General features: G+C 34.6%; 1 protein-coding gene across 1 annotated transcript in view; it reads right to left on the bottom strand.

The window, feature by feature from the left end:
• Window positions 1-12,760, bottom strand: part of LOC127850870 (MAP kinase-activating death domain protein-like) — a 137,422-nt gene that overhangs the window by 58,657 nt on the left and 66,005 nt on the right. Inside the window, exons 15-20 of the mRNA XM_052384223.1 lie at window positions 9,687-9,866; window positions 9,010-9,247; window positions 6,392-6,533; window positions 3,112-3,132; window positions 1,155-1,371; window positions 261-447 (exon numbers count right to left, since the gene is read on the bottom strand). Of these exons, the coding sequence (XP_052240183.1) occupies window positions 261-447; window positions 1,155-1,371; window positions 3,112-3,132; window positions 6,392-6,533; window positions 9,010-9,247; window positions 9,687-9,866 (985 nt within the window). The remainder of the gene's footprint in view (window positions 1-260; window positions 448-1,154; window positions 1,372-3,111; window positions 3,133-6,391; window positions 6,534-9,009; window positions 9,248-9,686; window positions 9,867-12,760) is intronic.

Genomic DNA, 12,760 nt, shown 5'->3' with positions numbered 1-12,760 from the left:
TCATCAACACAAAGTAAAAGTAGAAAATCAATACGCCAATCATCATAAAAAATTAATAAAGTATAATTTCCCTCACCAAATAATTTATTCGCCAATTATCATAATTAATGTACTAGTGTAATTTCCCTCTCACATAATTAATACGCCAATCACAATAAAACATGTAAAAGTGTAATTGCCATTAAGACATATTCAATATGCTTATCATTATGAAAAAATGTTTAAGTAAAGTATCATTAAATATATGTAATTGCCCTAACCACGTCTTCAATATGGGAATCATCATCGCACAGCTTCTTATCCAGGTTCTTGTTGAGCCTGGACACCATGAAGTTCCGATAGTTCTCGTCCTCCAGCAGTTTCTTGACCCGCCCCATCTTGAGCCAGCTGATGCCCTGTCCATCCAGGACACTGGCAACCACCTCCTTCAAGAACTGCTGGTTCTCACTGAAATTGGCATGTGAGTAAGGTGTTGTCCCAGATTAGCCTGTGCAGTACACACAGGCTAATCTGGGACAACACTATACACTTAAACTGTAAGATTACTGTTAAGTGTAAATTCAATTGATGTGAAATGATGGGAAAATATCAGGTTGTTCAAAATACATTCATTGTCAATTGACTTCAATAGCTAGATTTCAAATGTGCAAGTGGCACTGGAACTCTTATTATCAAATCTGTTGCCAAAAGGGGCATAACTCAAAGCGTATTAAAAACAACAATGCTGAAAACAAAACTTAACCTTTCTTGAATACCTATAAATACTCCCCTAATATTTTATAATGACATCATGCAAAGTAATGAAGTCATCAAGTTATTATCTGCACAAATATATTACACTGGTGTTGTGCCTTAACAAAAAGTAATTCCTATATGTCACCATCACATGAATTCTTTACTTTATAAGTTTAAACAAATCGTGTTCTGGGAAAACAGTGCTTAGTGCATGAGCAAAAAGGCTTATCAGGGATAACACTTTCCGCTTTTCTTGTTGTTTTTTATTTAAAGGAAGTCTTTTCTTAGCAAAAATCCTGAAAGTGTCATCAACTATTAGCCTGTGTGGACTTCACAGGCTAATCTGGGACAACCCTTTTTGCATGCATTAAGACCAGTTTTCCTACAATGCAGCATAGTAAGTAGAAATGTTAACTCACGCCGACCTGTTGGACAACCCCTTGCTCTCAGTTTTCTTTTCCTTCTCTTTGCTCGGTTTGCGATGGGTCGAGTGTTTTACAAGCCCAGATTTCTCCACAAGGGCTTTCCTGTTACCCAGGGGGGCAAAGGGCTTGGGGGAGGGCTTCTGATGGGACTGGGGCCCAGGGTTGGTAGGGACTGGTGGGCTGGGGTTTGGCGCCGCACTGGTCTTAGACCCTTAAATTGGAAAACGGTCAATAGATTCGGAATGTCTCTTTTTATAATCTTATTTATGACAATAGTCCAAACACCAGATTTAAATTGGATCAATTTCAAGATCAAGGCTGTTAAAACCTTTATGTCTTCAAAATATATAGTTTTGTCAAATGTGAAAAACATTTAAACAATCTTTAATTATGCTTAGTTTTGTTTTATATAATCATAAAATCTAAAGAATGTGAAATAACCTATTGGTCACTTGTTAATATTCTCTTACAATAAATCACTGGTTAAAAATACTCATCACAGGTATCTTTATTATGTGTTTGCCAAGATTTTTAGAAAAGCACCAAAGTACAAATTTTGAGCCAGAAAAAAAAACGATCTAAAGCAATAGCAATAAATACCATAAAGCAACCAATACACAGAAATTCAACACCATTTATGAGTATATCAGCACAATTAAAGTAATTAAAGATCACTTATATGAGTGATGAATGAAGAATAAACAAAAAACAATAGAAGTATACAAAATCAACATATTCAAACTAAATGTAACCAAAACCAACAAAAATAAAAAAAAATATATAAAAAAAAACAACAACACAAACTTTAAATCTTTCATTGACATAAAATAAAGTTTTAATTAATGACAGAGCCAAACACTTTTCTATGGTATATGTATGTGTTCAGCAAACAACGTTGTAAAACAATTCCATAAAAGAACATTAATCTATCCCATCAACAAGCCTGCATTGTCAAAATAAAACCCTAAAATATAAACATTAAAGCATAATTTCAGAATTGCTGGGATAAAGCTGTCAAGCACAGCATAATGAGGTCATTTTGTTTGTTTTCATGACATCGCTGTTATTGTCTGCTATTATGTTGTTCATTTTTAAAATGAACTCAGAAAAATCTTCAATTGCCCTTTGTTTATTTTGAAAATAAACACATTACAATACATGTATCTATAGGGCGCAAATGCTCCCGAAATCCAGTTATGTCTCAAAACATTCTTTTGTCAAAAACAAATTGCTCAATGCCAAATTTTACTTCTGACCTGTAAGAGCGACCGTGACCTTTGAGGTCATGTAACAATGAAAGTCATTAATGGTAATTTGTTTTTAAAATGCATGACCAATGACAAAAATACAAAAGAGACAATCTTTTTTATAGCCACATTTGACCTGTGATCTCTAGATGTGACCTTGACTTCTGAGGTAGAAAGACAGATTTAAAGTATGAAATGCTCTTTTCTCATGGCGGTAATTTGTTGTTAGTACTTTTAAAAAGCATGATGAAGGACAAATTTACGGTGTTGACATGCTGTTTTACTGACAAATTTGACCTTTAAACTCTAAAAGCAACATTGACCTGTAAAGAAGGGAGAAAAGTGGTACATGCAACAAAGATGGATTGCATTTTTGCAACGTCATTTTCAAATCCATCAATATATATGGCAAAGTTATGAACGAGACAGCAAATTTCAATCTGCTTTATGGCCAAACTTGACATTTGACCTCTTAGTGTGACCTTGATCTTGAGCCGCTGTTTCTGTAGTAATAGTTGCAAATCACTCCTTAGTCCTACTGAACATTTAAATATTGTTTTTTTTGTTTAAAAAACCTAAAAACATTGAGTTGAACTAAAACAAAATGCAATAAAACAATGCATGTTTCTGAGTATTGGCTTCTTTATAACGTTTGAAAGTTACTCAACCCACGCAGAGTTCTAACAATTATTAAGCTACTTTACCTGAGGGCTTACTTGCAAAACCTAGAACAAATGGTCAAACAAAAGCAACCATTGATTTAGTCATTTATGTTTGAAATATTCCTGTAGGTAGTGAACATCTATATTATATATATTTAGTGTTTTAAAAATGGTAGTTATTGATTTGTATCTTAATATACTTAATAATAACTATACAATAAAAGAAATACTCAAACAACCAGATAACAATAATTGGGTTTATTAAGTTATTCAACTTATATTGTATTAGGAAAAGAAAGTTTCATCTATCATGGCCTTATGTTTTATTGCACAGTAATCTTAATGTCCAAATCAATTTAAGATAGCATTGTCTTAATGACAAAATACAAATAAAATGTGTTTTAAAGATATAGTCAAGGCAGATTTGAATGAATGAAAAGCTGAAAACATGCTAAACCATACATGCCAGAATTGTTCAGGTCCAAATCAGGATATTCCATTAAAAAATGTTGAGACATTTGACCAAAAAGCAGGACAACTTTATAATGATAAATCATGCTACCTTTACTGTAGTCAGTAATCAGTATATAACTTGCAAAAACTTAAAATTTCTAGCCAATATTGGTGATAAATGTGTTTAAGAATTTCATTAACACAAACTTTCTCCATTTTCTGGAAGTAAACATACATGTGTACTAAATGGATGACTTCATAAAGTGAAATGTTGGGTATGCCTCTATTTGACAGCCAATCAGGACAGAGGCCCAAATTGTGTAAATCGTTTAATGCCATGTGCGGTTATCAATCACTGATTTTATTCAACCAATCGTGGATTAACTTTAAAATCACTAAGATGCATCTATCTATAGCAATAAGTGACCCTTATCATAAAAACACAATGGTTTGAATGCCTAATAAATTCAATAATTTGCCAATAAATTGCTGATAAGTTGTCAAAAACAACACTGGTGCACTTGAGTTGTAGAAAGCGTTTGTTAATAGTTTGCAATAAAGGGATAATCGATAGTATTTAAGCCAGACAGAGTTAGAATAGTCAATTTTAATGGGATCCTATAGAACATAAGGCGTTTTTTACCATGTCGGGACAAATTTTCTCATATAACAAACACCCAAAAACTGGGACTGTCTCCCCGAAATCAGTACGTCTGGCATGTATGGCTAAACAATAAATTTCCCAAACAGTGACATATTTGCTGAATGCAATATTAAAAGGACCTTTTCACATTTTGGTTACCGGACAAAACAAAAACAAAAAGATCAGGTTCGAAAATCTTCGTTGTAGTTATAATATTTGTGAGGAAACAGTAATACTCAACATTTACCATGTTCTAAAATATCCATTATTTGCATCTATTGACGATTTAAAAACCTGAAAATTATAAAGCGTTTCAACGCGAAACGATTGAATAATTTGGAGAGTTCTGTTGTTATATTTTGTGACACTACAAGGATTGCTTATATAAAGTATAAAATATATCACTTATTGTATGAGCATGGATGGCCGAGTGGTCTAAGCGTTAGACTATTACTCCAGAGGTCAGTGGTTCGAGCCCAGTTGAGGGTTACTTTGTTTTCTTTGATTAATTTTATTCTTGTTTTGTACTGAAGCTTTTTAGATCCAATGTTTACATTTATCAATATAAAGCATTTAATAACCAACTTCAATATCTGAAAAAATCTGTGAAAAGGTCCCTTTAATTACTCTTAAATAAAAACCTTTCTCAACCTTTGTTGCTGCAAACATTTAAAACATTACTTAAATTCTTGTTCATCATTTATTTAAATATATAAATTTTCAGAGAGAGAGGGTGCATTGTTACAGCTTATATGGTAAATCTGTAGCAATAAAGCTTCTGAGAAGTTTACAACAAAGGACCATCATTGCTACCCATGTTTTTCCGATGTCACTACATTTTATACTGTCAAAACTGGCAGATACAATTATGATTTCATTATAATTAATAAGCCAACTAAGGACCAATGAAATTACACTTCTATTATAATTTCTCAAAGTCTGGAAAGCACCAATTATCATAGGGAAAGATCAAGAGTGAAATTATAAGCAATGTTTTGTATATAATACAGTAGATATTAAACACATAGTTCATGCCTGCAGTTGTTTAAGCCATTCAAACGTTTCTGTTGGGGTTTAGCATGCGGTTAAGACCTGCAGGTCAATAAATGAAAGCAGCAAAAGCATTGGTAAATTTTGTATTGAAACAAACTTATTTTTAATGATAATAGCCAATAACCGAGCATCAAACTGTTAAATATAACTGCCTTTTTTGAGGTTAGATGGAAAAGCAATTATTAAATACTGTAATCGGTAACATGGCAACCATGTAACAAAATACCAAGCATCACAGTGAGACACTCACTTTTTTTTTCCAACTGTTGAAACTTAAGAAAAATTATTCTGTAGTCATAATTAAATTGTATGAAAAGGTTAATGAATCTGGATAATTTGATTAGTCAATGCTTTATTATGGTTGGCATTTGGTTCCATGATATAACAGGAACTTGCAAACCTTTTCAGTTTTCAGATGCAATGATTGTCTACAACAGACTGACTGATTTTTTTGTGTTTTTTAACTCCAAATAACCTTTTTAAATGTCTGACCAAAACCAGTTCCTTCATTACCATCATGCATTTTGGTAACAGAATAAACATTCAAAAGAATCTGAAAAGGTCGTTATATTCAATACCAGTGGTGATGATTTGTATACCTTCATCTGAAAATGGCAGATATCAACATTTATTGTTTCTTTTAAAATCACAACTTTCTTGACATGTTCATTACAACAAATCAAACCTTTGTTAGAACAAAACATTAAGAATCTTATTCGTCTTAAATTTTCATTATAAAATCACAACATTCTTCACACGTTCCTTTCAACAAAACAAACTTGTGTTAGAATAAAACATTTAGAATCTCACTCATCTATCATTAACTCTTTGTTTAAAATCTGTCGTTTGAAAACACTTTCAAAATGTGCATGATGAATCTCTGAACAAAAGGCTACAAATAACACAAATGTTTTGTTACCCTTACTTTTTATAGAGATACAAAATAAGCCTGGAATATTTGTGAAATCTGTACAATCTTCTTTATTCTCCTCATTTTGATCTACAAGGTCTTAAGAGATTGTTTTTCTGACAATTAGTTTTGCAATTTTTCCCTAAACATTAATATTCCTTCAAAAGGGTGACAGAAATGTACTGTGCAACAAAAACAAAACTTCCATACTCCACAACATAGATGCCACAAATAAAAGCTAGACACTTTTAGACATGACCTACCAAAGAACTCTGAGAGGGTGTTTGAAGCGCTGTGAGCAAAGTCCGTGATGTCATTGCTAAGAGTGGATATCAAGGAGGACGGACTATTAACACGGTTGTCTGTTGTTGGAATCCTGTTGTCAGACGGATCTGACTGCATTGTCTGGAATATTGGAAAAGGACAATGTATTGTCTGGAATATTGGAAAATGACAAACAATGATTTGTCTGGAATATTTGGAAAATGACAAACAAGGTATTGTCTGGAATATTGGGAAAATGACAAACAAAATATTGTCTGGAATATTGGAAAATGACAAACAATGCATTGTCTGGAATATTTGGAAAATGAAAAACAAGGTATTGTCTGGAATATTTGGAAAATGACAAACAAGGCATTGTCTGGCATGTTTGGAAAATGACAAACAATGTATTGTCTGGAATATTTGGAAAATGACAAACAATGGATTGTCTGGAATATTTGGAAAATGACAAACAAGAATTGTCTGGAGTTTCATAAAATGTTTGGAATATTGGAAAATGACATACCAATTGATTAGCTGGACTATCAAAATATGATTGGAAGATTGTACAATTATTGGAATATAAGAAAATGGCTGGAATATTAGAAAATGGCTGGAATATTGGGAAATGACTGGAATATTGGAAAATGACTGGATTATTGGAAAACAACAAATAATGCAGTGTCTGTAATGTGAAGTAAATTGGAATATTGGGTAAGGACTGGAATCTTAGAAAATGGCTGGAATATTAGAAAATGACAAACAAGTCATTAGGTGAAAAGTATTTGAGCCCCTCTGGGAAAACAGGATATATTGCAAGTGTATTGCTGGTGCAGTCTGGGAAAACAGGATATATTGCAAGTGTATTGCTGGTGCAGTCTGGGAAAACAGGATATATTGCAAGTGTATTGCTGGTGCAGTCTGGGAAAACAGGATATATTGCAAGTGTATTGCTGGTGCAGTCTGGGAAAACAGGATATATTGCAAGTGTATTGCTGGTGCAGTCTGTGAAAACAGGATATATTGCAAGTGTATTGCTGGTGCAGTCTGGGAAAACAGGATATATTGCAAGTGTATTGCTGGTGCAGTCTGGGAAAACAGGATATATTGCAAGTGTATTGCTGGTGCAGTCTGGGAAAACAGGATATATTGCAAGTGTATTGCTGGTGCAGTCTGGGAAAACAGGATATATTGCAAGTGTATTGCTGGTGCAGTCTGGGAAAACAGGATATATTGCAAGTGTATTGCTGGTGCAGTCTGCAAAGGGAAAACAGGATATATTGCATGTTTATTGCTGGTGCAGTCTGTGAAAACAGGATATATTGCAAGTGTATTGCTGGTGCAGTCTGCATGGGAAAACAGGATATATTGCAAGTGTATTGCTGGTGCAGTATGCATGGGAAAACAGGATATATTGCAAGTGTATTGCTGGTGAAGTCTGGGAAAACAGGATATATTGCAAGTGTATTGCTGGTGCAGTCTGCATGGGAAAACAGGATATATTGCAAGTGTATTGCTGGTGCAGTCTGCATGGGAAAACAGGATATATTGCAAGTGTATTGCTGGTGCAGTCTGGGAAAACAGGATATATTGCAAGTGTATTGCTGGTGCAGTCTGCATGAGAAAACAGGATATATTGCAAGTGTATTGCTGGTGCAGTCTGCATGGGAAAACAGGATATATTGCAAGTGTATTGCTGGTGCAGTCTGGGAAAACAGGATATATTTCAAGTGTATTGCTGGTGCAGTCTGCAAAGGCTATCAGGGACAGCATTTTCCACTTGTTTGTATTTTTTTTTAAAGGAACTCTCTTCTTAGACAAAATTCATATAAGGTGGAAAATATTTCCCTGACAAGCCTGCGCGGATACTGATACTAATCTTGGATGACACTTTAAAAATGTAAACCCAGTTTTCCTACAGCGAGGGTAATTTATTTTGCAGAACATTTAAGGTTATATATTAAGTTAAAAATTACCTTAGTTTAAACAACATTCATTCAGAAAAAGAATTTTAATAATAGATTCGCACAATTCTGTTGTAGCTTTTTTGGCATAAATATAACCTTTAGACCAATTTAAAAATATTGTAAATTAAGTGTCATATTATATTTTTATAGCATGGAGGAACCACAAAATGTGTGCATGTGAATAACATGAATAATCTGACCTGACAAACAACAAGTATGGAGAAAAAAACTGCAACAATTGCATCTTAAATTTAAATGTTTTTATGCACAAGTATAGAATTCCCTTAATCCATTGGGGGTGACTTTGGAACCCCCTCAAGGGAGAAAAATCCCCTTTGCCCTTTACATGGCCCAGCAAATCTATTCACCACTACAGGATTCTAGCAAAGCAAAGAAGCATTTAAGCCTCATGCAGAGCAAAAAGGGTTAATGCATTTGTGCTTTAAGTGTATTTTCGATAAAATGGAAAATCTTGTTCTGACAAAAAATATTGTCGCTGATTAGCCTATGCACAATGCCTAAGCTAATCTGGTTAAAAAAATTCAAACACATGCATTAAACCCCATTTTCCAATACCACCGCACATTTGTAAGACTATTATAGCACGGAGCACATCAGCCAAATAGAAGGGTCACACAGCAGCGTCCTACCCGGAATCCAGGTCTGATATTCAGCATGTTGGGTGACTTAGGGGCCCCATGCACTCCCTTGACACTGTCCTGACTGCTACCCTGACTACCCGTGGACCCGAACCTCTCCCTACTCATGTTGGGGCTAGGCGGTGGCACTCGAGGCAGGCGAGGGCTGGGAGGATCAATGTCACCTGGACTGGTCGGGGCTCGATCTCGGTGGTCCGGATTCGACATAATTCGTAAACCTGTTGATAACCTGGGGTTCAGAAAAAGACATGGCATAAGCCTCATGCTTTTTTCTCAATTCTGTCAAATTGTTCTTTTCAGTTTTAATGCTAAGCAATTAACAAATGTCTACCTGCTTTGGCATATTTTGTCAACAAAAGTAGTATATATGTTTGTATTGCTTTGCTTAACACTTTCCCTCTAAGAAGCCAAGTGAAAATGGCTATGTGCAAACAGCATAAAACCAGAACAGCCAGCGAGTAACTTGCAGTCTGTTCAGGTTTTATGCTGTTTGCTGCTCATCAGTATCTAAGGGTTGGAAATGAAGCCTTTTAAACTTGAATCTAGTAAGAAAGGTATTTAATTAAATTTAACTTTTTAAGGGACTACAAATGCGTTAAGATACGCATCTAAGTGATAAAGGGTTAAAAGTATTTATGAATAACAAAATAAATATTTGTTTAATCAACCTGGGGCTCAATGGGGGCTGGTTCTTGTCTTTAGGACTTGATGGAGGGGCGAATCTGTCTCTAGGGCTGGGTGGCGTCTCGTAGGGTTCAAAGGCAGAGTTAATGCTCTTGTTGAGGGGTTGCAATGGCTGGCGGTTGTGTCGCATTATTGGAGGACTGTTGGAGCCTGTGCTGTCATTCCTGTGTAGAAAGGGGACACATGAGCCGTTATCTAGGAAACCCCGGCAAAATTGATGTGCATAAAGTGTTATCACAGATCAGCCAGTGCAGTCCGCACAGGCTGATCAGGGACGACACTTAAAGCTTTAAGGGCATGTTGAAAAGGGAGTCTCTTCTTAGCAACAAGATGCGTTTGTGAAACACAATGTCCCCCTATATGACGTTTGACCTTGTAGGATTACCTTGACCTTGACCCTTCACCACTCAAAATGTGCAGCTCCATGAGATACACATGCATTTCAAATATAAAATTGCTAGCTTCAATATTGCAGAAGTGACATTACATGAGCAATTTTGACCCATATATTTGACCTTGAAGGATGACCTTGACCTTGACCTTTCACCACTAAAATGTGCAGCTCCATGAGATACACATGCATGCCAAATATCAAGTTGCTATCTTCAATATTGCAAAAGTATTCATAAAATAAGCGATTTGGGCCACATATATTTGACCTCTGACCTTGAAGGATGACCTTGACCTTGACCTTTCACCACTCAAAATATGCAGCTCCATGAGATACACATGCATGCCAAATATCAAGTTGCTATCTTCAATATTGCAAAAGTACTCATAAAATGAGTGACTTAGGCCACATATATTTGACATCTGAACTTGAAGGATGACCTTGACCTTTCACCACTCAAAATGTGCAGCTCCATGAGATACACATGCATGCCAAATATCAAGTTGCTATCTTGAATATTGAAATACTGCAAAAGTGTACATTGAATGAGCGATTTTGACCCATATATTTGAATTTTGACCTTGAAGGATGACCTTAACCTTGACCTTTCACCACTCAAAATGTGCAGCTCCATGAGAAACATATGTATGCCAAATATCAAGTTGCTATCTTCAATATTGCAAAAGTTATTGCAAATGTTAAAAGTTGGCGCAAACCAACCAACCAAAAGACCAACCAACCAACAGACAGGGCAAAAACAATATGTCCCCCACTACTATAGTGGGGGACATAATAATCAAGTTTAGAAGAAAGGTCTCATCTTTATGCACATGTATTAAGCCCTGTTTTCCAAGAGTATTCTTCTATTGGATGCAAAACCCTCAGCATGTATGAAAACCAGTGAAAAGTAAGCATTGCACAGAGCATCTTCTCACTTCCAGAAATATTGGAAGGAATTTTTATGCGCTATACCATATCAGGGGAAAATTTAAAAATATTTTAAATTTACAAATAATAATGTATAATAAGTTGATTTAAATAAGTTATCCTTATTGGAAAAAGAAGCAGCCCATGATATAATCGCATTATTTCTGCAGGCAATTGTTTTATTTAAATAAAAATAAAACCGTTGTTTTTAAAGGAGAATTTTTTTTCTATTGAAAGAAAATGTATACCTTTAATTTGGGGAAATGTGGCCTAACAATTTACCAAAATATGCCCTCTTCCAGAGAATATGTACTTGCATCGCAAGAGAAGAAATAATTATAAATATTATAACATTTTGAAAAAAATATATTGTTCCTACCAACTGCCAAGCATTTATGTAAAAATACATTAAAATTCAAGTAAGAATTTGAAATTAAAATTTTGTTTAAATGAAGCCCTCATAAATCCTCATGCAGATGGAGTTTTTTACCTTTCATTAATAAACCAGCACTCAATGGATTCAAAAATAAATAAACATCACACTCATTTATCTCTTTTAAAAATGCACTTGAATCCCACAAATTTTTGGTTGCTTATTTATTCAAATAATAAAGCCAGTCTTTAAATTAATTGAACAACTCATGTACACATCTTCTATTGTCTCACTTGTTTTCCATTGGGTTATTCACACGTACAATTGAAGTCATATAAAATGCATTTTGTCTGGGTCAAAGGGACAGAAGAAGACAGATGTGTTTTTAAAGCTCAGTCATGAGTACGCTGTGAAAGAGCATTATCCAACTTGTCTGCTTAAAGTTCTCAGAACACAATAAGAGCAGAATATTCTATATTCAATGTTCAATGTCTGAACACCCAGTAAGCAACCAGCCAATCATGCCAATTGCAAAACTTAAATATCTCTAGTTTTATAAAGTTGTCTTCGAATATTGATTGTAGACCATCTAAAACATTAAGAAAATACAACACTGTATTCAACAGAACTGATATTAGATCTTGCAGTCAGTTAGATATTGATTACCTGATATTAGATCTTCCAGTCAGTGTGATATTGATTACCTGATATTAGATCTTCCAGTCGGTGTGATATTGATTACCTGATATTAGATCTTCCAGTCGGTGTAATATTGATTACCTGATATAAGATCTTCCAGTCGGTGTGATATTGATTACCTGATATTAGATCTTTCAGTCGGTGTGATATTGATTACCTGATATTAGATCTTCCAGTTGGTGTGATATTGATTACCTGACATTAGATCTTCCAGTCCTTGTGATATTGTTTACCTGATATTAGATCTTCCAGTCAGTGTGATATTGATTACCTGATATTACATCTTCCAGTCAGTGTGATATTGATTACCTGATATTAGATCTTCCAGTCGGTGTGATATTGATTTCCTGATATAAGATCTTTCAGTCTGTGTGATATTACCTCATATCAAATCTTCCAGTTGGTGTGATATTGATTACCTGATATAAGATCTTCCAGTTGGTGTGATATTGATTACCTGATATTAAATCTTCCAGTTGGTGTGATATTAATTACCTGATATTAGATCTTCCAGTCGGTGTGATATTGATTACCTGATATAAAATCTTCCAGTCAATGAATATTGATTACCTGATATTAGATCTTCCAGTCGGTGTAATATTGATTACCTGATATTAGATCTTTCAGTCTGTGTGATATTGATTACCTGATATTAGATCTTCCAGTTG

This window comes from Dreissena polymorpha, chromosome 1 (assembly GCF_020536995.1).
Source record: "Dreissena polymorpha isolate Duluth1 chromosome 1, UMN_Dpol_1.0, whole genome shotgun sequence".
Classification (NCBI taxonomy): Eukaryota; Metazoa; Mollusca; class Bivalvia; order Myida; family Dreissenidae; genus Dreissena; species Dreissena polymorpha.
The sequence above is the reverse complement of the archived record's forward strand: the minus strand, read 5'-3'. Positions and strand labels throughout refer to the sequence as shown.